At 39.3% G+C, this 23,372-nt stretch overlaps 5 protein-coding genes across 10 annotated transcripts in view; 2 read left to right on the forward strand and 3 right to left on the reverse strand.

Moving 5' to 3' along the window:
• The first annotated feature begins 696 nt into the window (after window positions 1-696).
• On the forward strand, window positions 697-5,192 carry LOC111430104 (putative lipase YOR059C). Of its 5 annotated transcripts, XM_023066263.1 has the most exons (10): window positions 702-1,275; window positions 1,432-1,499; window positions 2,370-2,440; window positions 2,590-2,856; window positions 3,198-3,364; window positions 3,463-3,518; window positions 3,715-3,767; window positions 3,861-3,978; window positions 4,617-4,714; window positions 4,877-5,192. In XM_023066263.1, the coding sequence occupies exons 1-10, from the start codon at window positions 947-949 to the stop codon at window positions 4,946-4,948; spliced, it is 1,299 nt and encodes a 432-aa protein (XP_022922031.1). In that variant the 5' UTR covers window positions 702-946; the 3' UTR covers window positions 4,949-5,192. The 5 variants fall into 5 exon arrangements, with proteins under 5 accessions (XP_022922034.1, XP_022922033.1, XP_022922035.1 ...); XM_023066266.1 differs by lacking the exons at window positions 4,617-4,714; window positions 4,877-5,192 and adding an exon at window positions 4,246-4,594 and having other exon boundaries at window positions 697-1,275; window positions 3,715-3,772; XM_023066265.1 differs by lacking the exon at window positions 4,877-5,192 and having other exon boundaries at window positions 699-1,275; window positions 3,715-3,772; window positions 4,617-4,715.
• A 1,929-nt stretch (window positions 5,193-7,121) lies between these two features.
• LOC111429984 (zinc finger protein CONSTANS-LIKE 5-like) lies at window positions 7,122-8,718 on the forward strand. The gene is made up of 2 exons (XM_023066075.1): window positions 7,122-8,008; window positions 8,102-8,718. The coding sequence occupies exons 1-2, from the start codon at window positions 7,265-7,267 to the stop codon at window positions 8,480-8,482; spliced, it is 1,125 nt and encodes a 374-aa protein (XP_022921843.1). The 5' UTR covers window positions 7,122-7,264; the 3' UTR covers window positions 8,483-8,718.
• A 1,293-nt stretch (window positions 8,719-10,011) lies between these two features.
• LOC111429664 (PTI1-like tyrosine-protein kinase At3g15890) lies at window positions 10,012-12,632 on the reverse strand. The gene is made up of 4 exons (XM_023065607.1): window positions 12,406-12,632; window positions 12,182-12,323; window positions 11,843-12,105; window positions 10,012-10,834 (listed from the first exon to the last, which is right to left on the reverse strand). The coding sequence occupies exons 1-4, from the start codon at window positions 12,450-12,452 to the stop codon at window positions 10,135-10,137; spliced, it is 1,152 nt and encodes a 383-aa protein (XP_022921375.1). The 5' UTR covers window positions 12,453-12,632; the 3' UTR covers window positions 10,012-10,134.
• A 1,530-nt stretch (window positions 12,633-14,162) lies between these two features.
• Window positions 14,163-14,915, reverse strand: LOC111429665 (protein GLUTAMINE DUMPER 4-like). Its single transcript, XM_023065608.1, has one exon. It carries the CDS (start codon window positions 14,880-14,882, stop codon window positions 14,340-14,342), a length of 543 nt encoding a protein of 180 aa, XP_022921376.1. The 5' UTR covers window positions 14,883-14,915; the 3' UTR covers window positions 14,163-14,339.
• Window positions 14,916-20,142: 5,227 nt separating this feature from the next.
• Window positions 20,143-23,372, reverse strand: part of LOC111429915 (small nuclear ribonucleoprotein E-like) — a 3,803-nt gene continuing 573 nt past the window's right edge. Inside the window, exons 2-6 of one of the 2 annotated variants that reach the window (XM_023065992.1) lie at window positions 23,284-23,310; window positions 23,134-23,196; window positions 20,582-20,660; window positions 20,451-20,496; window positions 20,143-20,373 (exon numbers count right to left, since the gene is read on the reverse strand). In XM_023065992.1, coding sequence (XP_022921760.1) covers window positions 20,364-20,373; window positions 20,451-20,496; window positions 20,582-20,660; window positions 23,134-23,196; window positions 23,284-23,310 — 225 coding nt within the window. In that variant the 3' untranslated portion in view covers window positions 20,143-20,363. Of the gene's footprint in view, window positions 20,374-20,450; window positions 20,497-20,581; window positions 20,721-23,133; window positions 23,197-23,283; window positions 23,311-23,372 lie in introns of both variants that reach the window. The other variant, XM_023065991.1, reaches the window with a different exon arrangement.

Genomic DNA, 23,372 nt, shown 5'->3' on the forward strand with positions numbered 1-23,372 from the left:
CAGTCTTAATTATTGTTGCCAAAAATTAAATGTAGAGCATAGGGTAAAAAAGATATTGAGGTAAGAATAATAGATTTATAGGAAGCAGTGGCGGTAGAATTATGAGTGTTCAGACGGTCAGAGATTCTGAACGTGGAAACATGCATCTGTCGCCGCTCATTTAAATTCCCAACTACTTTAGGCCTATGTTCTGGACGGTGGGCTCCACAACCCACTCGGATTCTTTTTCAGATGGGCTTTAGTTGGGCCCAACACTGAGTCCAAGTCAGGCCCATGTCAATAATAGAGAGTTTTTTTTTTTATCAACATTTATTCAATTTTAATATGAACGATTTATTTCATTATTATTCTTTGTCATTATTGACTATTACCATTATAATTGATTGATTTTATTATTACAGCAAAAGTAAATGTTTAAATACGCTTAAATAAAAGAGTAAATGTATTTATCTAAAGGGTAAGATTTCACCTTGGTTTTAGAGATAACGAAGTTTTAACTCAGTGGCGAAACTTCTCACTAGGGCGTTTTAAAAACAAGCGAAACCGAGAGGGATATAGCTATTACCGGCCGAAAGTTCCATGTGAATGGTAACTCAAACTTGGGCGGTGGTTGCTTTGACACTCCGTAGATGGTTTTGGTTGTTTGTTTGCAGGTGCACACCAGATGGTTGAGAAGTGTTGTGGGAGAGAACTTGGGGCGTAATGAAGAGTAGGATGAGAAACAGAGGTAGCCGCAGCTGCTTGCTTTTTGACTGTGATTGGAGGAAAAAGCGTACATGGATAGGTTAAGTAGGCGCCGGCAATAAAAAGGCGTAGGGCGGTACAAAATGGGCAGACACGTGCGAATATGGGACGACGCCCATTCATTCACAAATCCAACTATTCCTACCTTTCCGTCAACTGATTCCCTCCGGTTTGTTAAAACGCCGTCAGCTGGGGGACGGGCATGATCGCGGGCGCGGCCAATACTCCACTCCAGACCCCGCCATCGGGGCCTCTCTTCGACCCGTCAGCCACTCGCCATTGCCTTTCCAACCCTTCCCCTCGCTTCACCATTCGCTTTCCACCTAAGCCCTTCCCGGATCCTGCTCTCTCGCTTTCCAATCATTCCAGGATGGACTTGATCGGACGCCTGGCTAATAGTTTCTTCTGCAGCCTCCGCCGTCTGAAAGGCCTCAAGGTGGAGGCTGATTTCTCTGGCGAGGAAACTTTTGTCCCCGATGCCAAGGCGGCGCCCGAGCACCTTGTCATCATGGTCAATGGTCTAATTGGGAGGTATGCTCTCCTTCATTGCTCTTTGATTCTACTCTCATGCCTGCTCCCACCATATTACTAGCTGTCCAACTGTCGCTCGTTTGATTTAGCATGTTAATTTGCGATCGGATTTGGATTTGGGTATCCATCGATCCTTCTTTTTCTTCATTTCTTCAGTGCTGCAGATTGGAGATACGCGGCAGAGCAATTTGTAATGAAGCTTCCTGATAATGTTATCGTACACCGTAAGCGCTTACTATTCCCCCGATCTTCTATTCGTTTTGTAGGTCTCCTTGATAGGTTGCCACTTATTGTAAAAGTTCAAGGAGTCTCTATGCACTTGATGTGAAGATTTTTGTTATTTTGAGTGTGTTTACGAAAATATAGTGTCAAAAGCTTTTGACAAAAATGGGTTAGGTTTAGTCAATACAAGATTAATCGCATCCCGAAAGGATAATTTTGGGCTGAGAGATAATGATACTTTTCCAAATAATCTATCTAGCACAACTTTTATTCTAATTTTGGAATGATTTTGAAACTGATCCACCTTTAATATCCTTTTTCCAAAAGCAACCTTGAATGTGAAAAAAGTTATATCACGTGGCGGATGAAGCTAGGTTACCTCTAGGTGGTAAATCTGGATCCAATCTTTTGATTTCAATGTTGCTTAACCTATGACCACCATGCAGAGAAATAGCTAGTGATGGGGAAGCTGAATCAGTGTCAGTAGGGCGAATAGGATATCCATTAACCATCAGTGCAATTTTAGACCGCAAAATTGAACTCACCCCTTCACTCAAAAAATTGAGATTGTGTCCTAATGGGGATATCTCTTTGATTGTTTTGGTATACAGTGTGCTTAAAATTATGATTTAGTAAGCCTTTTTATTTGTGTTTCTACTCAAAAGTGTTTTTAGCTGATCCAAATTCCAATGCACATCTCTTTTCTTGACTCTCTGACATCAAGAGTAGTCTTTGAGAAATTCATAATTGAATTTACCTTTGTTGTGTTCAATTTATTGGCTAGTGTATCGTGTTGGAATTCCTTTATGTCAACCCTTTATGCGTACAGGTCACATTAATTTCTTTGCTTCTAAAATAATCTTCTCAAGCAGGCAGTGAGTGTAACACTTCAAGATTAACATTTGATGGCGTTGACACCATGGGAGAAAGGCTGGCTGAAGAGGTATCTTGGTCCTATATATGTATTTATGATTCATCTCTGAAAAGTATAAAAATAGCATCCTCACAGACATTTGGGTTCTCTCTTGAAATTGGTATTGTTGAATTTCTCAAAAGTTGTCGAGGACTTTACTTTAAACACATCCAATGCAGGTGTTAGCTGTCATAAGGCGTTGGCCAGAGGTGCAGAAAATTTCCTTTGTGGCCCATTCTTTAGGTGGGCTTGTTGCAAGGTATGCCATTGGAAGGCTTTTTGATCATATCCCTAAATTGGAATCCTCAGGTGCTCCTCAAAGTTTCTCTGCCGAAGAGCAGAAGCAACAGGTTGAGCAATTCCATCATGCAAGAATTGCTGGATTGGAGCCTGTGAACTTCATAACAGTTGCAACTCCACATTTAGGTTCACGTGGAAATAAACAGGTGATTATTTTTATTATATGCACTTTAGACTACAGAAACCAGATCGTCAAGCTGAAACTTGACAGAGTTGTTCATGAGTGTGCATTTTCCTTTGCATAGCAATAGGGGCTATTGCCTGTTGACCGTTAACTCGCCACCTCACCCATTATTCACGAGGTTGTTAAATAAACTTAAGGTCTACATCAAACCAGTCATCAGCCTGAAAATTCAGAGTTTTTCATTGAGTGTGCATTCACTTTGCCGCAGCATTGGGGTTGGGTGGAGGGAGGGTAGGATGAGGTTGGATTTATCAAATGAAATATCTAGTTAATATGACTTCTTTGTTCCTTTTGTTTCCTCAGTTTCCAGTTCTTTGTGGTCTTCCTTTCTTGGAGAGAAGAGCTTCTCAAACAGCACACTTAATTGCTGGGAGGTCTGGGAAGCACCTATTCCTCACTGATGATGAAAATGATGGGAAACCTCCGCTTCTCCTAAGAATGGTTACCGACTCCGAAGATCTAAAGTTCATGTATGTTTTGACTTTTGCATAAGAATAGTAAGTTGCCTATACTTTGTATGCTATTGGTGTTTGACTTTGTATATTGTCTTTGGACTTTTGTTGTTTAGCTCAGCATTACGTGCATTTGAACGTCGGGTGGCATACGCAAATGTGAATTATGATCATATCCTTTTACACTTAAGGGCTTGAGATATTAATGTATCACAAGCTTCCTGATTACAAATTGGTGCGAGTTCAGACTATAGATGTGATTGTGAATCTAATAAAAGTTCATAGGCCAGAGAGTTACTCAATGCAGAAGAAGAATTAAGAGGAGTTATATCCGTTACTATATTATGTTGACCTTCACTTAATATTAGACATGGTTGGGTGGAGAACGTCGTCTATTCGTCGTCAACATGAGCTCCCAACGGTAAGGTTTGTGTTTCAGTTGTTCTCCACTTATGTATCTTGAGCCTTTTCTAGAGGAAGATTAAATGCTTTTTTCTTCTTATTCTGTGACCAGTCAAGTGAGCTTACGACAAATGACAAATACCCACATATTGTCTATGAGGAGCAATCAAGGATGGATGACATCTGCAATAAAGCATCGCTGGTTTTAGACCAAACACTTGACTTAGAAGGTTACCTTCTTCCACCTCCTTGTCTAAAATCTCTCCCTCTTTCTCTCAAGTATCTCCTATATTTCTGTTAGTTGTCTGATGTCTTGTAGTGAAACAATATTAGAAATGAATCTCTTTGGTAACAAGTTCAGAAAACAGATGCATCATCATCTTTATTCCTCGAGAGAAGAAAAAAAATTCTTACCAAGTTTTTAGAATTTGAAGGAATTAGAAACTTTCCTCTCCTTGAAGTCATTTTGCCAAGTAACAAAATATTTTGCTACGCAGGTATCATCTACCAATTCTAACATTCACCAAAAGTAAGAGATTAAAATAAAAATTGTTGGAAAAACATCCAAACATTAGGGACTAAAACATGCATAAGCCTTGTGTTTATTGGCCCATACCTTTGGAGATCTAAGGTTGGGGAGAAGACTATGCTTTATGAGTAGAAGAGAGAGATTCAAAATTAGCCAAAATTAGGTGGGAACTCAATAGCATGCTGCTGTTCTTGCCACCATGTTTATTGTCCCTCTTGGCATAAGCTTCATTAGTTAAGTACATGACTTGACCATCTCTGCAAGTTCTCTTGGTGCCTAATTCTGAAATTATTTTGTTTAGCCTTGTCATTGAAACAGTTTTTTTCTTATAATATGTAGAGGAGATGATTAGAGGTCTTAATCAAGTTCCTTGGACACGAGTAGATGTTAGCTTTCAGAAAAGCAGACAGAGATACATTGCTCACAGTACCATTCAGGCAAGTATAGAGTGAAGTAGTTGAGAAAAAAGAAAAAGATTTTTTTATTTTTATTTTTTATGCCTTCAGGTGAACCGCTATTGCCTCAAGCATTGACTCCGAGTACCTCTGTTCATATATTGCAAATCTTTTCCCATTTTAACTAACATTTGATGACTTCAGGTGAAGAGCTATTGGTTGAATTCTGATGGTGCAGATGTGGTTTTCCACATGATTGATAACTTTGTTTTATGAAAAGAATATGAAACTTGGGATGAGTGGTTTGAAGCGCAATGTAAATTTTTAGCAGCAATATATAATCATGTATTCTTTACTATCGGTGCGGAATCCTTAGAACATCTTTTACTTTTTACCGTATGCTTGTTGATAGTGTTTCATGAGAAATCTTGTTTTGTATAAACACTCGCATATTTTTGGTACCTGTAATTATTCCATATATTGAGACAGTGGAACTTTGAGATTTCTTTTGTGGAGTATACACACAGATTTGAAGTTCTGTAAATTTCTGTTGAATTCAATGTTAGAAACATGAAAAAAGGTCTTGCGGTCCTGATACGTCGTCAATTCTGTGTCCAGATTGGTTTTGCTACATCCGTACTACCGAGCGTGATACTTATTTGAATTTGAAAATAACAAATGATATTACTTAATCTTTGATCCCCTCTTCATCTAAAGATTTCTACGTTGTTACAGGAAATGTTTCGTTTTCCGTTTCAATCCACATGAGAATACTCTAAAAAGTAACAAATATAACTGAAAGATGAGAATACCCTAAATGAGTAATATCTTAGTCATTTTCGACTCTTAGCCAAAGACACCATGAAAAGCGACAAAACATATCGTGGTCGACCAACTTTGTAGGTTGGTCCATTACTTTTTTATCTCTTGAATTTCGCAGGGACAAACTCTTATCTACTTTCCAACTCTCACTACTGGACAAACCCTACATTTATTACATTGTTCAACATTTTAATTTTTGTTTTTAGTTTAACTAAAATTTAATTTTTATTAAAATTAATTAAATGGTAAGAACGATACAATTCTTACCTATACGAAGAAGAGGTGAGAGGGAAAATTGAAAGTGAAGTGACGGAAATGTCCCGAACATAATTCCAAGGGAGATACGAAGCGTATCAATAAATGCGACGTTGGCTTGCTGACAACCACTCTATTCCCATTTGAGACCACAAGCTCCCATGACAATGGGGAAGGACAACTTGGTCCAACTAAATTTACACGCAATGGATGACCTCATTTGAACCCGAGTGACTAGGTCTACCCTTAACCCGACAACCCAACTCTTAGTTTTGGTGAGAAAAGAGGGTATAATTTAATATAGAAAGTTCATAATTAATATGTCATATAAATATGGTAATTTAAATTGGAGATTGGAAATATTTGAAACTTATTCTTATAACTATAATAATGTTTTATTATTAAAATATTTAACGAATGAATACATTTAAATTTAATATTTTCATTGGTTGTTTATGAAAAAAAGAAAGGGAAATCTATTTAGAAATTGTAAGAAATTAATTATAAAAGATTTAGATATTTAAAAATTAAGAAACGAAATTGAAAAAACACTAAAATATATAACAAAAAATGAGATGGATTAAGAAATTGGAATATTGGAAATAAAATTGGAGAGCAGAGAACCGGAGCGGGCTATAAGTGGGTAAGCCGGGTTCGCCCGCTGCTTGAATAGATAAAAAAAACCAACGACAACTTTTTTCTGACTTTCCATGTACCGAAGAGCCAACCATGTTTACGTGGCGGGACCCATGACCCACCACTTCCTTCGGTCGCTCTCCAACTTTTTTTCTCTTTTTTTTTTCATGGAGCCGATTATTTGGACTTAATAATTAATGGTATGAGTTTTCATGAGTTTACTTCCCATTTTTCTAAAAGACCTCGTATTAATTGAAATGTATTTTATATTTAGAAACTCAGGATCATTATCTTAATTAGTCAATGCAATCTTTCTATCAAACAAAGTTATCATATATTAACATGACTTCAATATTATATTAAGAGTCACGATTCTCACAACCACTTTGATAATAAGCTATTTATAAACGCGGAACACTCTCCTAGAATCCACTTTGATAATAAGCTATTTATAAACGCGGAACACTCTCCTAATATTTTCGAGCCTTTTTATATTGATATGGAACTGGCTTGAACGCGGCCTAGTCACCGTCCTCTCGAATCAAACTCCGACCACTTTCACAAGAGGGCGCTACGTCGGCACAGACACACGACAATTACTAATCCTTTGTATCAATCTTGTTACTAAAATAATATTTTAAATGTGGCAGAGAGCTCGCCACGTGTCGGGTTACTATTCGTCAGCATCCAGATTTCCTTCCCCCTACAAGTCAGATAGATGATAGATAAAGATTGCTGAAAGACACAGCCACTTCCCTCCTTCTGAAACCAAATCCAAAGCGCACCAAATATCTCTCCCAACTCCTCACCCAACACACCCAGCACCCTGTTTCTTGGCGGGAGACTCTGGAGGCTTCTGAATTCACAACGCCATCAACCATGGGAATTCAGGGAGACAGTGTTGTGAAGGGTTTCGGCGGCGGATGGGGCGTGGTCGCTAAACCCTGCGACTCCTGCAAGACAGGGCCTGCAGCCGTCTATTGTCGACCTGACTCTGCTTTCCTCTGCCTTTCCTGCGACGCCAAAATTCACTGCGCTAATAAGTTCGCCTCTCGCCACGAGCGCGTCTGGATGTGCGAGGTCTGTGAACAGGCTCCTGCCGTCGTCATGTGCAAGGCCGATGCTGCAGCTCTCTGTGTTACCTGCGATGCCGATATTCATTCCGCTAACCCATTGGCACGTCGCCACGAGCGTGTCCCGGTCGAGCCTTTTTTCGACACGGCCGAGTCAATGATCAAATCCTCTTCGGGTTTCAATTTTCTCCTGCCCACTGAAACCAACGCCAGTGGCTGCCACGGTGCCCATCAACACGAGGAAGTGGAGGTCGCCTCCTGGCTTTTATCCAACCCACCTTTCAACTCTAAACTCGTGGACGAACCTGAAATCAAGCCACCTGGTCATGATCATATGTTCTTCACTGAAATGGATTCCTTTATTGATTTTGACTACCCAAACCCAGTCAACAACCACAGCGCGATTAACGACAGCGTCGTCCCTGTTCAAACCAAGCCACTCTGTACTCCGGTGATCAATACCCACTCCCCAGAAAATTGCTACGACATCGATTTTTGCAGATCCAAGCTCAATTCATTCGGCCATCAACCACTATCCCTGAGCCACAGTGTAATTAACCCAACCCCAGATGAAAGATTTCTAATTTAACCCAAAACTTGGGTCAATTAAACTAATTAAGTTGTGATTGTTTGAATTCTTCAGGTTTCCTCTTCTTCCCTAGAAGTCGGAGTTGTCCCAGAAGCGAATTCGATGTCCGACATATCGTACCCATTGGGTCAAAGCGTGAGTAGTGGGGGGGACTCGGGGCTACCGGTATCGGGATCCGGCAACCAAGCGACTCAATTATGTGGAATCGACCGGGAGGCGAGAGTGTTGAGGTACAGAGAGAAGAGGAAGAACAGAAAGTTCGAGAAGACAATCCGGTACGCTTCAAGAAAAGCTTACGCGGAAACCCGACCCAGAATCAAAGGCCGGTTCGCTAAACGGACTGACACGCTATCAGAGGTTGAAGAAATGTATGGGTCGGCTGGTTCGTCTCTGTTCTTAGCAGACACCCAGTACGGCGTGGTTCCGACGTTTTAACCATGACTAAGCTGAATTGAACTGAACGAACTAAATCCAGTGCTGCTTAGATTTATAATTCTTATTGTGCGCATTGAATAAATGAACGGTAGATTACGGCAAATTATGTGTTTGATGATGACGATGATGTAAACAAGCAAGCAGTGATCGATTTGCAGGTGCGTGGCTATCGCAAGTTGCCTGCTTTTTGTCACCCTCTTCTCCTTACAAATATAACCGATTTGCCCTTCTGAATCTTTTTCTGCATTCTTATTGGCTAGATCCAAATTTAAATTTTTAGCTCAACTTGGGCGGTGTTTGTCTCTGTTTTGGATAAGTATGATCCCAGAAAAGTGGCATCACGTGGAGTGTTGTAACTTTGTGGGAATGGTAAAGGTTTTTTCTTCACGGGTTTGTAAAAGTGTTTCTTTTAAATTACTTTTGGAAAGATGTTACTTTTATGAGGGCAGTGGATTCAAGCAGCTGCAGTTTTCAAGTTCTAATAATTGGTTCGTGTAATTATGAGCATTTGGTCCACTCACCTTTTTATAATGCGAATTCCAAGTCATGCATCGGGTCACTAAATTCGAGTATCTAAATAGGGAAGATCAGAGTAGTATGTCGTCGTCATATGTGTATATGAACACACACATGTGCATTGCAAACTGCAAACCAAGACCAGCGATTGAGGCTGGAGACTAGTGACTAGCAACCATTTTGGGCATTAGAGGTCAATGACTCGGAACTAAAATAAGCAACCACATACCCAATAGACACCGGTGACGAGTGCTAAGCCGGTGACTGTGACAATGGATCAGGACGGGCGAATAACGGTCGAGGACTGATGACTTGTAACCACTTTTGTAAGAGTCGTGAGCAAGGACCGAGATTGAAGATCAGAGATGACTTGTAATAGCCCATGTGAGATCCTACGTCGGGTGGAGAGGAGAACGAAACATTTTTAATAAGGGTGTGAAAACTTTTCCTTAACATATGCGTTTTAAAACCGTTAGACCAATGACAATACGTAACGGGTCAAAGCAAACAATATCTGCTAGCGGTGGGCTTGAGCTGTTACAAATGGTATTAGAGCCAATCACCAGATGGTGCGAGACAATGGTCGGAGTAGAGCTAGACCCTCTTCATAATAGACATATTTTAAAACTTTGAAAAGAAGTTTAGAATATTTGTTATTGGTGAACTTGGGCTGTTACACGACTACTCACTTATGACTATTGTTGACCACCACACATCACCAATAACCAAGACCAAGGACTACGTGACCAACGACCACTTCACTAATCGTTAGGAGTCGTCAATATCAATTGCTAGTCACTCTTCTCCAACCATCGTTGCCATAATGGTAACGATTTCTAGTCTCTAATCCCTGATCTTGATGATCAACGACCACTCTATTTTTTAATACTAGGGGAAGGTTGGTTAGTTTATAGTTGAATTTTTAATTATCGAAAAACAAATAATGTTTGGGGACATGCTATAATGATATAAAATATTTATAAATAAATCATTACCATATGTCCCAATCAAACAGATATGATCAAAGATTATAAGAGAGAATAATTTGAGACCTATAAAAACACTATAGCAACCTTGTATCCTATATGTTCATATTAAATAAACTTTGGCTTCATATGCTTACATTGTATTGCTAATTAAGCATGCATTCTCAAAATTTCATGGTGTTTGTAAGGATCTCTCATCTTCTGCTCCTCAATGGCACTAAAAACCCCATAATCGAAACTCTCTTGATCTCCACCTCCACGATGTTCTCTGCTTGCCTGCTCATCTTCATCATTATCACATCTAGCACTTGAGATACTCATTAGCATGGGCTTGATGCTTCCCTTGTGTTCACCATCAGCCATCAAGGCTTTCAAACACTCTACCACTTCTCTGATAGTAGGGCGCTTATCTGGTTCGGTCTGCACGCACATGATTGCCAAATGCAATACATGTTCGAACTGTTTCCAATTGAGGTGTCCCTTCAGCTTCCTATCCGCCAAGTCTTTGAACCTGTCTTTGTTTATTGTGGTGTTGATCCACTCAGAAATGGTTCTCTTTGCTCCACCAGGGAGTCTTTCGATTGGCTTCCTTCCCGTAATGAGCTCTAGCAAAAGAATCCCATAGCTGAAAACGTCACAGCTCTCGGAGACTTTGCCCCACATGGCATATTCAGGAGCAAGATACCCTAAGGTCCCTTTGACTCGAGTTGTCATGTGGCTTACACCCTCTGGTATTAGTTTTGCAAACCCGAAATCAGCTACAAGTGGCTCAAAATCTGAATCTAACAGCACATTGCTTGCTTTTATGTCTCTGTGGATTATGTGGGGTCTTACTTCCTGGTGCAAATACCTACAAATGATAAAGTTAATATTTTAAGAGTTTTCGTTCGCTCTCTAAAAATGTGAGCTCTCATATTGGTTGGGGAGGAGAACGAAGTATTCTTTATAAGGCTGTTACAGGGGTGTGGAAACCTCTCCCTAACGCATTTTAAAAACCTCGAGGAAAGCCGGAAAAGAAAAGCCCAAAGAGAATAATATTTGCTTGCAGTGAGCTTGAACCGTTACAAATGGTATTAGAGCTAGACACTGGGTGGTGTGCCAGTGAGAACATTGGGCCCCGGAGAGAGGTGGATTGCGAGATCTCGCATCAGTTGGAGAGGGGAACACACATTTTTTATAAAGGTGTAGAAACCTCTCCCTAGTAGACCACCGGGCGGAGCCCACACATTCTTTATAAAGTGTGGAAACCTCTCCCTAGTAGACCACTAGACGGTGCCAATGAAGATGTTGGGCCCCGAAGGGGGATGGATTGTGAGATCCCACATCGGTTGGAGAAGGGAACACCCACACATTCTTTATAAGGATGTGGAAACCTCTCCCTAGTAGACCACCGGGCGGAGCCCACACATTCTTTATAAGGGTGTGGAAACCCCCCAGTAGACCACCAGGTGGTGCCAGTGAAGACACTAGGCCCCTAAGAGGGATGGATTGTAAGATCCCACATCGGTTGGAGAGGGGAACACACACATTCTTTATAGGGTGTGAAAACCTCTCCCTAGTAGACGCATAATACATGTTCTTTGTATCTTTATAAGGGTATGGAAACCTCTCCCTAGGAAACCATTGTGAGGAGCCAGCGAGGATGTTGGGTCCGAAAGGGAGATGTATTGTGAGATCCTACGTCGGTTGAAGAGGGGAGGGAACATACACACATTTTCTATAAAGGTTTGGAAACCTCTCCTTAGCATATACTTAACACACATTCTTTATAAGGGGTATAAAACTCGGTCAAGGGAAACCCTAATAAGACACTAGTGCACAAAAACAAAAAATAAAGAAACAAGAAGTAATGACTTACAAAATGCCTTCAGCAGAGCCAAGAGCGATCTTCATTCTTCTTTTCCAATCCAAGTGAGCTTCAGAAGCAAATTGGCCATGGAGATGGGAGAGCAAGCTGAGATTTGGCATGTAATCATAAACAATAAGCCTCTGATCAGTCCCCACACAGTAACCCCTCAGCCCCAACAAGTTCTTATGCCTCAGCCTCGCCAGCACTTCCACTTCCACTGCAAACTCCATCTCTGCCTTATAATTCATCGCTTTCAGCTTCTTCACCGCTATCTACACATATATATAACAAAATTTTCAAACAAATCCTGCACAATATTTTACATGCTAATTTGGCCTTAATTTTCACCTGAAGACCATCGCTGGTCTTGCCCCAATAAACACTTCCAAATCCTCCTTCTCCCAGCTTGTTGTCCTCATGGAAACCATTCGTGGCCGCATGCAGCTCCTTGTACGTAAACATCCTCCACGAACTGTTCCCTCCAACGAACCTTCCACAACAAAAATGATCAAAATTCATCAGAAAAAGGGAAAAAAGACATATTTTTGAGATTTGGGTTCTGACAGACAAACCCCTGGTCTATTTTCTCAGAGCCACAGCAACTGAAAGACGATCCCATGGTTTGGTTTTTGTGTCAGGTCAGCATCCATCTGGTAGAGAAAAGTTTCCACTTTTAAACCAAATTACCAATGTTTCAGAGTTTGCCACTTGTAATTTAGTGTAAATGTAATCAAAGCCGACCTCGGCCGGCCTCTGTCGTCGGATATGCTGCGTGGGTGCTCACTCCCGCGGCTTTAACAAGACCAATTCTATTCTTAATTCATTAAATATATGAACAAGACCAATTATAGATTATGACGCAAAAAGGGCCTTAAAAGGAAAGCATTGACAGAGAGGGCCCATGAAGGAAACGAGGCAGCCCCGGCGACAGAGTTGAAACCATGGTCGAATGGAATGGTTGTTATCGAGACCCATTATAGTATATTGTGCATAAGCAATCAATTGTCGTTGTAGTTGGAATGATGAATTGATCAATAATTCATAATGTCCTTCAATCTTAGCTCACCCACAACTCACTCACTCTCTCCCAAATTCTCAACATGCCACTCAAATTAAGACAGTTTTATTATTTGTTCAAATTATCAGAGCCACAAGACGAATGATGTGGAACCCAATGCCAATTTCAACACTCCACTATTTTCCAATCCCATGGATGTTAACTTGAGCTCATTGCAACTTCATGAGGTTACAAAAACATTGGAACAAGCTTAGTTTAATGGCTTCCCCATCATTATTGTTGCCACTTCTTAGTTGATTTGTATAGCTAGAAGAAGCTCCAAGGCCCCAAGATGTGATGTCTCTGACGCCATCAAAAAAATAAGGAAAATGGATGTAACAGCCTAAGTCCATCCCTATTAGATATTGTCCACTATTACGTATCGCCTGTTAGCCTTACGTGCTTTGCTCCCTTTACTAATCGATGTGAGATTTCACCATGTAGATGTACCAACCCCTGTAACGTCTCGAAAGTGTTGGAGGGAGAAAAAGAGTATATACAATAATAATACCACTAAAACATTGTATAGAATAAGGTTTGGACCTAAGATTCAGGAGAGGAGAGCATATTCAATTGCCAATAATTAAGAAGGAATAAAGTTATAATAATAGAAGAGGGACATACTTAAGTGGGTTCTAACTTGGAATTGGATTTGGGATAAAGTGTCCTTCCAAGGCTATGTTGCCTTTTTAGGTGCCTATTCCACTGTAGGCCCCCAATATATTCAGATTCCTCCTGCTAGTAAGGACGTTGGGCCCCAAAGCGAGACGTGGATTATAAGCGTAAGAAAAGATTTATTGAAGTAGAATTTAAACAGATTAGAGAAATTGTTGATGACAGGAGAGTAGCTGATGATGAAAAGAAATGAAGAAGATGGAAAATTCAGATTGAGGGTTTGATTTGATTGAGATGTTGGAGTTAAAGAAGAACTGTTAGTATTATAGTTCGTAAGCTAACAGAACATAGCCCAAACCCAGACAGACAGACATACACACAGACACACAGAGGTGAATTTGTTGGAGTCCGTTTTGGAGGGAAATTAGGAACAGCTTTATTAAATGAAAGGGTGCATGAAGTTTCACCTCGCCGCATCACCCCCACCGGCACCCTCCATTTCCGGCCACTTCTCCACGTGCCTTCCAAAACAACTCCCTCGCTCACGCCCTCCACTTTCTGCAAATCCAATGCCTTTCACTTCATCCCTGACAATACGATCATTGTTGAAGTTTATTCTTTTTTCCTCAATTGTGTGTAAGAGAAGGAAACTAGTGGTGATTTTCAAAGAGGCAAATGATTCATTCCGTCTCAGCTGGATTTACAGATTTCAGAGAGGGTAAAAAAAATCTTAGCAACTTAAGAATACTACCAAAGCTCGTCTTTTTTATATATATATATATATACAAAAACAAAAACAAACCAAACCCCAATAAAATTATTGAGAAAATTATGTTAATTGGTCGTCTGATCTGAAGATTCAGGAGTTTCTCTGTTTTCTATACTCTGAGTCTCCTGATTTCCGATGCTCTGTTTCGCCGTCTCTTTTTCATCCTTGTCGGCGGTACCAGTCGCACTGCTGCTACAACTACTATTGCTTTTGGTATCCCCAAAAGAAGAGGATCTGCTAGACATGGGAGTAGCCAAATACGTGGGCTTGATTTCTCCAGCCATGATAACCAATATTTTCTCTTCAAAAACAGGGGAAGGGCGTTTCTGGGTGTCGTCGTTGCCAGCCTCCAGGTCGGTCTCCCGATTGGTACCGTCACCGCTGTCGAGGTAGCCAGAGAGCTTCCAGTAAGAGCAAGCGAGGATTAGAAGCGCAAAAGCGATGAGTCCTAACATAGCAGCCAAACCCCCAAACAAGTAAGGGACAGGGGAATGCCAAGGGGAGTGCTGCAGCTGCTGCAGCTGCTGTTGTTGTTGTTGCGGGAAATGTAATTGGGGTTCAGGTGCGGCTGAGTGCCGTGAAACGTCCAAGGGCTCTCTGTTGGCCATGGTTGAGAATTGCGATGAAGATGTTGAAGCCTTGGGGGCGTGAACCGTTATTTATAGATACAGAGGGAGTATAATTAAAAATTGGGTTAATTTTTTAATGGGATGATTAATGTCGTCATATATATAAGAGGTGGGGTCGGATGGTGGAGACGTAGGACCCACAAGAGCACAAAAGGGCTTTTTGGTAATATGCGACGAGTGATTATGTCAGTGACCTTTTGGCCAAGTTTTCATTTTTTTTTTTTTTTAATTTTTAACAAAGTCTTTAAAAAATTAAAAATGAAAATAAAAACTTTTGTTTTCTAATTTTTTTTTTAAATTTTCAGTTACCGTACAGACCTAGTACGCCGTTCAGGACATTTATACCCTTCACGGTCCCACCGATTAATAAAAATTATTAGTGATATTATCTATTTTAAATATATATTTTTATAATTTTATTTTTTGTTTTTATGAGAGACTTCGTACTAATGAATATGTAATCCCTACTCATAAACTCGTGATCATCCCGAAAGATATGACGTGTAAATAAATTCATGCAAAAGACAAGCCCCATAACAAACGTCCAATTGCCCGCTCGGACGTACACGTCAAGGACACTTGCATTTTCCTTTTTACTTTATTATATAATTTACCATCCAATAAGCTAAAATTCGTTTTATTATAAAAATTAAAATAATTTGAATCTTTCCCCCACTAACTCTATCTTATCCTACTCCTTCCTTGGATTTTTTGTTCTAAACAAATCCACACCAAATCCCACTTCTTCCATTCTTTTATTATTTCTTTTTATTATAAGGCTCGGGTTGGTCTCCAACTTCTTACTTTTTTTTTCTTTTTTTAACTATAAGTCATGCGAAGATAATATTTCTTACTTATAAATTCATGAACTTATCTTTAATTGATTAATGTAGGATTTTTTCTCGAAAGCTGATTGGAGAAGATGATGAACAGGCAGAGAAGTGACTCAAGTTTAATTGATCGATTATAGTACATATTCTCAGTGAGAGGGAACAAAGCAATGAGATTAAACAAATAAGGCAAAGAATTTTTCTCTAACTTCGCTCTTGTTTAGTAATTACTTAATTTCTGGAAGTGGGATGGCCATAAAGTAACCATCTTTAATGGCTATTCATTAATATTTTATGAGATAATGAAGTCATTGGTAAGCACTGCTACACATAGCTTTTCTTACCAATGGATATGACAAAGCGAATGAAAGTGATATTAAAATCAAACCCATCAACATGTGTTATATAACATATGAATGAATATGATTAATTTAGGCATTGATGGATGGTATATTCTACTTCTTTCATAATATTTTGTTTCAATGGATGCTCTTGTTCTTTGTTTGCCTCTGTCTATGGCTGATTTGATGGGGGAGAATATCAATGCCTTCACACTATCTTATGTGCCAACGTGAGTATGGAACAAGAAAAGGAGGTGGATAAGGTGCTCGAGTGGAATTCAGAAAACAAAGTGGATAAATAATTGGTTCTAATCAGTACAACATATATTTTCTTACCTAAGCTTCAGTAAACTCACAGGTCCTGTCACCGCTTACCCTCTATACAACAAGTCTATTATGAATAGATATTGTTTGATTTGACTTATTACGTATCGTTGTCAGCTTTATAAACAAAGTTTTGTTCACTCTCCAAGCGATATGGGATCTTACAATCCACTTCCTTGGGGGCCAGCGTTCTCACTAGCACATCACCTAGTGTGTGGCTCTAATACCATTCGGTTGGAGAGGGGAACGAACCATTCCTTATAAGGGTGTAGAAATCTCTATTCAGTAGACGCATTTTAAAAATCGGAGGCGGATGACAATACGTAACGGGCCAAAACAGACAATATCTACTGACAGTGGGTTTGAGTTGTTACAAATGATATCAGAGCCAAACACCAGGTGGTGTATTAGCGAGGATGTTGGACACCTCAAAGGGAGTGGATTGTGATTGTGAGATCTCAGATCGGTTGGAAAGGGGAACGAAATATTTCTTGTAAGAGTGTGGAAATCTATCCTTAGTAGGCGATATGTAACGGACCACAATTCACAATTTCAAGTACACCAAGTATATATATATATATATATTGAAACTGGCCGAGTGAGAGCTATTGCAAGAGTACACTAAAGATGGTGTATGGTGTATGCCCACAAGAAAGATCGGGGATTACGCATACAAGGAACGACACAAAATGATTATCATAATTGAAAAGAATAGAGTGAAGTGATTGGAAAAGCTATGAACATCTTTGGGGGGAAAAAACAAAGAGAAAAAAGAAAGATGGGTGGGTGAGATATCAAATTGGTAGAACAGAAGGGGTCTTCCCATAAATGATTAGATTTTGTTGCACACAAGCATGCTTTTTGAAGCACTTTGTTTATTTAGATTTATTAACCATTCAATCTGCATAGCAACCCGGAGGCACTGCAAATCAATGTCTTTTCCTCAATAATTCGTTCAAAACATATGATGGAAACATGGAATTCCACTTCCAAATTGTAAAGGTTAAGACGTAACTCAAATAGTTGGGGCATTATGTATGTGCTAATGATCAAAGGGGTTGATAAAAGGAAGAAAAGTGAGTTGAATCATTTGGAATATGGATCCATCGGGATTGGTTTGGTTTGGTTGTAAAGGCTGATGAAGGTGGGACATGGAGCATGTGGGTTTGCCCTGAAATGGAAAAAAACATAAGAGGGTTAAATAGACACTCAAAAAGGACAGACCCAAACAGAAGGGTCAACTTCTTTTACCTTCTCCTCCTCCTCCTCTCTGCTTTCAACTGTAGTAAACCATAATTTACTACCTTCAACTTCAAGCAATCACATTCAACCCCTCATCCTCAAGGTCTCCCACCGTTGCTTTGCTAAGCTAAGATATCATCTCCTTTGGCACAAAACATGAAAAAACATTCAGATTTGGTCGCATGTGTCCTTCTAATGCCAATTGTACGGTTTCAACTTTCCCATTCAACACATACATATTGTTTCTTTTGTTTTCTTTTGCTTTCTTTTTCGATGTCGGTCTTGTTTGGCGTCCTTGAAAATGCATATATTAGCTAGACCAGGTAGAGGTAGTGTAACAATCAAAGTCTACCGCTAGCAAATATTTTCCATTTTAGTCCGTTACATATCACTATCAACCTCATAGTTTTAAAAAACATTTATTCCACATCCTTATAAGAAATGCACCAATATGAGATATCTGTTAAACAAGTGTGACATCTTATCTTCTAAAAATGAATATAATTACATAATTAGCCTACACAACATAGGCCTAAAGTGTGAAGATATTGAAAGAAAGAAGCACTGCATCCAATCAAGACAACTAAAAGTAACCAACCAAGGAAGTGCAATGATCATGATGCATGGTGGGAATCATAATCAGCACACTGTGTATGCGTCTATGTAATGGAATGTGTATGCCGATGTCGACCCCAGTTATTCCTTTTTTATGTTTCGGCCGGAAATGACACACAAATCTGATTTGCAGAATTTTGGAGGCCCAGCTTCAGGAACATTTTCTGTGTCAGGCCAAGGCAGGGCTCGAGTGCAGTTTGAAATTAACCCCCAAACATTTTATTACTCACAACACAGCCTTTCTTATCCTATCGGATTTCTCACGCGGTGGGTGGTTGATTTCTTTGCCGATGATAAGGTATTGGATCAATGATATTCCATCTGTTTTGAGTTCGATATTATAAATGACATTGCTGAGTTCCAAACTTCATAGACCATTTTAGCTGTGTCTTCAAAGCTTGTTCAGAGTGAAGTTAGGAGCTATGTTTATGGAAGTGCGGTCTTCAAAATTTGAAAAACTAAGACACAGCAGTAGCCTTCTCCTCACATGAAGATTGAAACGAAGGATGATGAGGAGCCTCCAGGTGTGAGTAGAATGTGCATTGTAGATCGAGGGTCCTTTGTGTTTCCTGAAATTTCACTATCAATATATATCCCTCAGCTCGTATTGTTCCATCACAACAAAGCTACGTCATCAAAAAGTTTGAAGGGGCATTATCTTTTGTAGTATTTGAGACCCCATTCTGGTGAAAGCATACCCAAAACTCACATGGGCAAGGGCATCGGCGACAGCATTCGGGAGTGACAGAATCATATTATTCAACCTAGCTATCATGAACAAATTCCTATCTCCAAATGCCAAATAACTTGATACACCAATGTACGAGGGTCAGAAGAACACGTAGGTTAGGTTCAACCCAAAATGAAGAAAATTGATCAACCAAACTTGTTAACAAGAGATGGATAGTTTGGTTAAAATAATAATAAGAACAATAATAATAGTGATGTTCTCATGTTGTGTCAAGCACTGTTGAACAATCATGCATTTCTCCAATCATGAGAGAGGGAAGTCGGGTTATGGAATGTGTCACAGAAGGCACCAACACAAGAATGGAATGGAGTGGCGTATTGCATCAAGCGAGAGAGAGAGAGAGAGAGAAATTATATGTGTGGAGGATGAGTCAGTCACCAATAAATGTAAAAGAACAAATGCGATAGCGCAGTCGTCTCCAACTCAAGGGTACACATGCCTTTTCTGATACTCCAGTTGTAAGCAGAAGACAATGGCTCGGTCACATGACCTAGAAGGAGGTGATTCCCTGACCCCATGGTATGTGTCCCACCGGCCACCGCCACCCTCACTTGGGTCATCTCCATAATTCTCTCTCACTCCGTAGTTCGATCTTTCTTCCCACACCCTGGTGCTCAGATATGCCCTTTATCACCAAAAGTCTACTATTAGATGTCTGCCTTTAATCCGATCACGCCCCCTTTCCCACTTCATGATTGCCTCTATCGTGTAAAAACAACAAAAGCAGAATAACCAGCACTGTATCAGATTTATAGATCATACACTATCAAAAGGGAATAATTTAGCACCCCACACCAATTACTGCCTATAGACCTCTCTCGTCATTTGGTTTTCTATCCTGTAAATTGGCTTGAACTTGCATACTCAATACTGCTGGACAGCTTGGAGCGATATTAAGTCCAAGGATTACATACCCTAAACAGTTGCCTTAAGCAAAAGTGACTGACTAAGTTTTAGCAAGGAAGGTGAAGCTTTTGTTTTCTCCGAGGATTAAGATAATCAGTTGAGGCCCAGTGAAACAAATTTATGGCAACCACCATCCCGCTCAAAAAAAAACCGGACGTTCTCAAACGATGCTCCACCATTTATAGTTCACGATTCGAGGAACCCTAGTTCCATAATTTCAAGGATTGGACGAATAAACAACCGGTTGTAAGGACGATAAATTAGGAGTTGAATAAAAGGATATTATCTACCAACAGCAAAATAACATTATACATCCAAATAATAACTCGTTAATCATCGATGGATTAAAACGTTGAAAGATACAATTCCAAAAGGAAGATGATTGTAAAAGCTATAACGCCATACGATGGAAGTGAAAACTATCTCAATAATGTGGTCTGCTGGATGATCATCATTTTCCCCTGAAGTTTTGAAGAAAAAAAAGAAGTTAATTGGTGTAAGGGAAATGGAGAGGAAATGCAAGATCAATTTCACTTACGTATTCATCATTAACGTTATATTGTCTCCTTTGAGAAGAATCCTCCCTGAAGGGAAAAACGAAAGGCATTTCAGATAACGCCACTCAAGTATAGAGAAGACAACAGCAAATGAGGGGGAAAGAAGACATACCGAGTGCTTTTTTACTCTTTTTCTTAACATTAACTTCCTCAGCATCATCAAGTACTAAATTCATGTACTCGTCAAATCCCTGTTCGGTCAAGAAAATGATTACATTAATATAAAAGAAACAGCTTCCACTGACTACCTCCTGTATAAGTTATAATAAAAGCATTTAATAATCAGCCAAAACATAGGTAAGTACAACAAACGAAGGGCCAATAAAATCAAATTTTGTAGTTCAAGATAATCCATGAACATATTCTTGGATGTAAATTACAGAAGCTGAGGCATATAAGCTAACAGTTGAGAAAGCTACAAGATAAATTTTGTTAGCTAATTGGGAAAAATTAGATGACCAAACAACAATCTTTTTTGGGTGAGGGACAATTTCATAGATTGTATGAAATTATAAAAGGGAGGAAACCTAAGCCCAAGGCTTGGGGAAATATTCATTCAACACTGAAAATTACGGTCCTAGCAGTGGGTCTAGTGAATGAAAAGATAAGCAGCATACTGAGATCACTTAACAATCAACGAGCAGACTATTTACTCCCTAATTACATAATTGAACTACAGAATGAGATATATTGGAAAAAGTGATCAGAGACAGGGTATGATAGATTAGTTGCAGTAGAACTACAAACAATGTCTTTCAAAGTGCATCGAGGACTCTATCGCTAAAGCTTTTTGCTTGCTTAGAATAGAAATCAGAAGCAATGGATGCACAAAAGAAACTAAGAAGAATTACATTGCAACTAAAAAGCACGGACACAGACGCAGAAACGACATGGACATGACAACACACCAATTTCTAAAAATGTAGGACATGGACATGTTGAGGACCCGTTATGTTATTTAGATAATATTAAAAAATCAAACTGAAAAAAGTATACCTTTTTACTAACTATTTTTAAAAAAACGTGAATCAAGAAAAAATCCCTATTGAATTTAAGTTCAAATTAAAAATAGTGCATAAAAATTAAATGACCAATATGTTGAATCATCTAAGCCCACTTAAAGAAACCCAATAAAGAACAAAAGCCCAACTTGCCAGACTCAACATGAAAGGTTATAAAAAAGTTGTACTTCTTTTAGAAATAAACCCCACGAAGCCCTCTTTTCCACGGATTCTTTCGTCTTCATTTATTCTCTTCACCTTCATTTGTGATTTCCCTCCATTCTACCCCCTATTAACTTCACCTCAGTGCCGCCCCGTTTCAAAGGTTTGAGGTTTTTTAGGTATGTCCCCTGTGTGTGAGACGTGTCCTTAACTATTAAAAAAAAAGAAACATGCAATTTTGTGTGTTGGACAAGTGTTGAGAGTGTGTCCAAACATATTTGTGTCTAACACAGACACTTTGTCGAGCAAAGTGTTTGTGCTTCCTAGCATTGCAGTAATTTTTAAGATGAAGTAGATGAAAGAGACATGAAATACGCTATTTCATTAAATTAAATATCAAAAGTTAAGAGACTAAAGACTAGATTCACTGAGTTCACAAGAGGAATAACGACCAAACATGCTTGCTGTCTGAATTCTGAAAACAGCGTTCAGTCCTTGGTAGGAAAAGTTTTCTGCAGAACTGGTCACATTTTTCATAGATTGATGAGGAGAATTGCGCACAGAAGAGAAAGGAAACCATCTTAATTGAGTAAGAACAGGGCGCAACCTTATGTGGAAGAATAAAATAACTTCATGGACGAATAGACAGAAGGAAATCAATTACCAGGCATGGGGACATCGCTTAAAGCAATTTTCATTTCAAGGCGTGCACTCCGGCAACAGAAGATGAAACAATTTCATGGAGAAAACTGCAGATCATAGAAGTAATTGACCATTGCCTTTGGCATTATGAGGTTTCAGGGAAACCTAGTTCCAACCCCAACGGTCTGGTTGAATTGGAAAGAATACTGAGATATAACTCTAACCGTGAAATTTTTTCCATAAGAGACTTGATCTATTTAGAACTGAGATTCAAATAACACTCACTAACTACACAAAGAAATATGAAATTAGAATTCTGTACTATGATCCATTCCTATTCCAAGAGCGAGTTTAGGTGATAACCAACATGAGCGGCAATTTCAAGCTATGTCCCAAATTTCACCCAATTTCCAGCATGTGTGCAACTTTTGACAGCAATGTAAAAGGAAATCGAAATACTAAAGCACAATCTTGAAGGCATGCCCATTTATTACGTAACATGAATTTCAAGTAGGTTCCAATTCTACTTGTACCTAATAAACCGCCTACACGATTGAATTTGTTTCAACTCTAGAAATTTTGCGGAAATTCATGATGTGGATGTGAAGTAGGAGCTTGAGGTCTTTATCCAGGATATCGAAGATATTTTTAACACTCATGTCCTGTGCTCCACTGAAATCAGAGGATTTCTGTAAGGAGCATATGAGAGAGTAAATTGTCCAACAATAAAGTTGGAGCATCTATCAATCATGAATACATGCCAAAAGATCGACGTATAGGAAAACGTAGGCTTCAATCCGCATTACATAAATAGCCAGTATAAAAAGAAAATAGTAAGCAGCAATAAGCAAAACCTTACAATAATTCGGCCTTCGATCCTAAGGTCTTTTTGCTCAAATAGCCAAATCTGAATACGAGCTTTCTGCATTGATTACAAACTCGAATCAGAAAACCGAGTTAGGCCAGAAAAAAACAGGTGAGATGATTAAGCATTGACGTAAGTTCTTACACTTTGAAGAAATCTGAATATCAAGTTCTAGTTCCAAAGATACAGCGACACCGTGATCAAAAGAGAAAAAAAAAAAAAAAAAAAAAAAA

The sequence above is a fragment of the Cucurbita moschata genome, unplaced genomic scaffold (assembly GCF_002738365.1).
Source record: "Cucurbita moschata cultivar Rifu unplaced genomic scaffold, Cmos_1.0 Cmo_Scf00032, whole genome shotgun sequence".
Taxonomy (NCBI): Eukaryota; Viridiplantae; Streptophyta; class Magnoliopsida; order Cucurbitales; family Cucurbitaceae; genus Cucurbita; species Cucurbita moschata.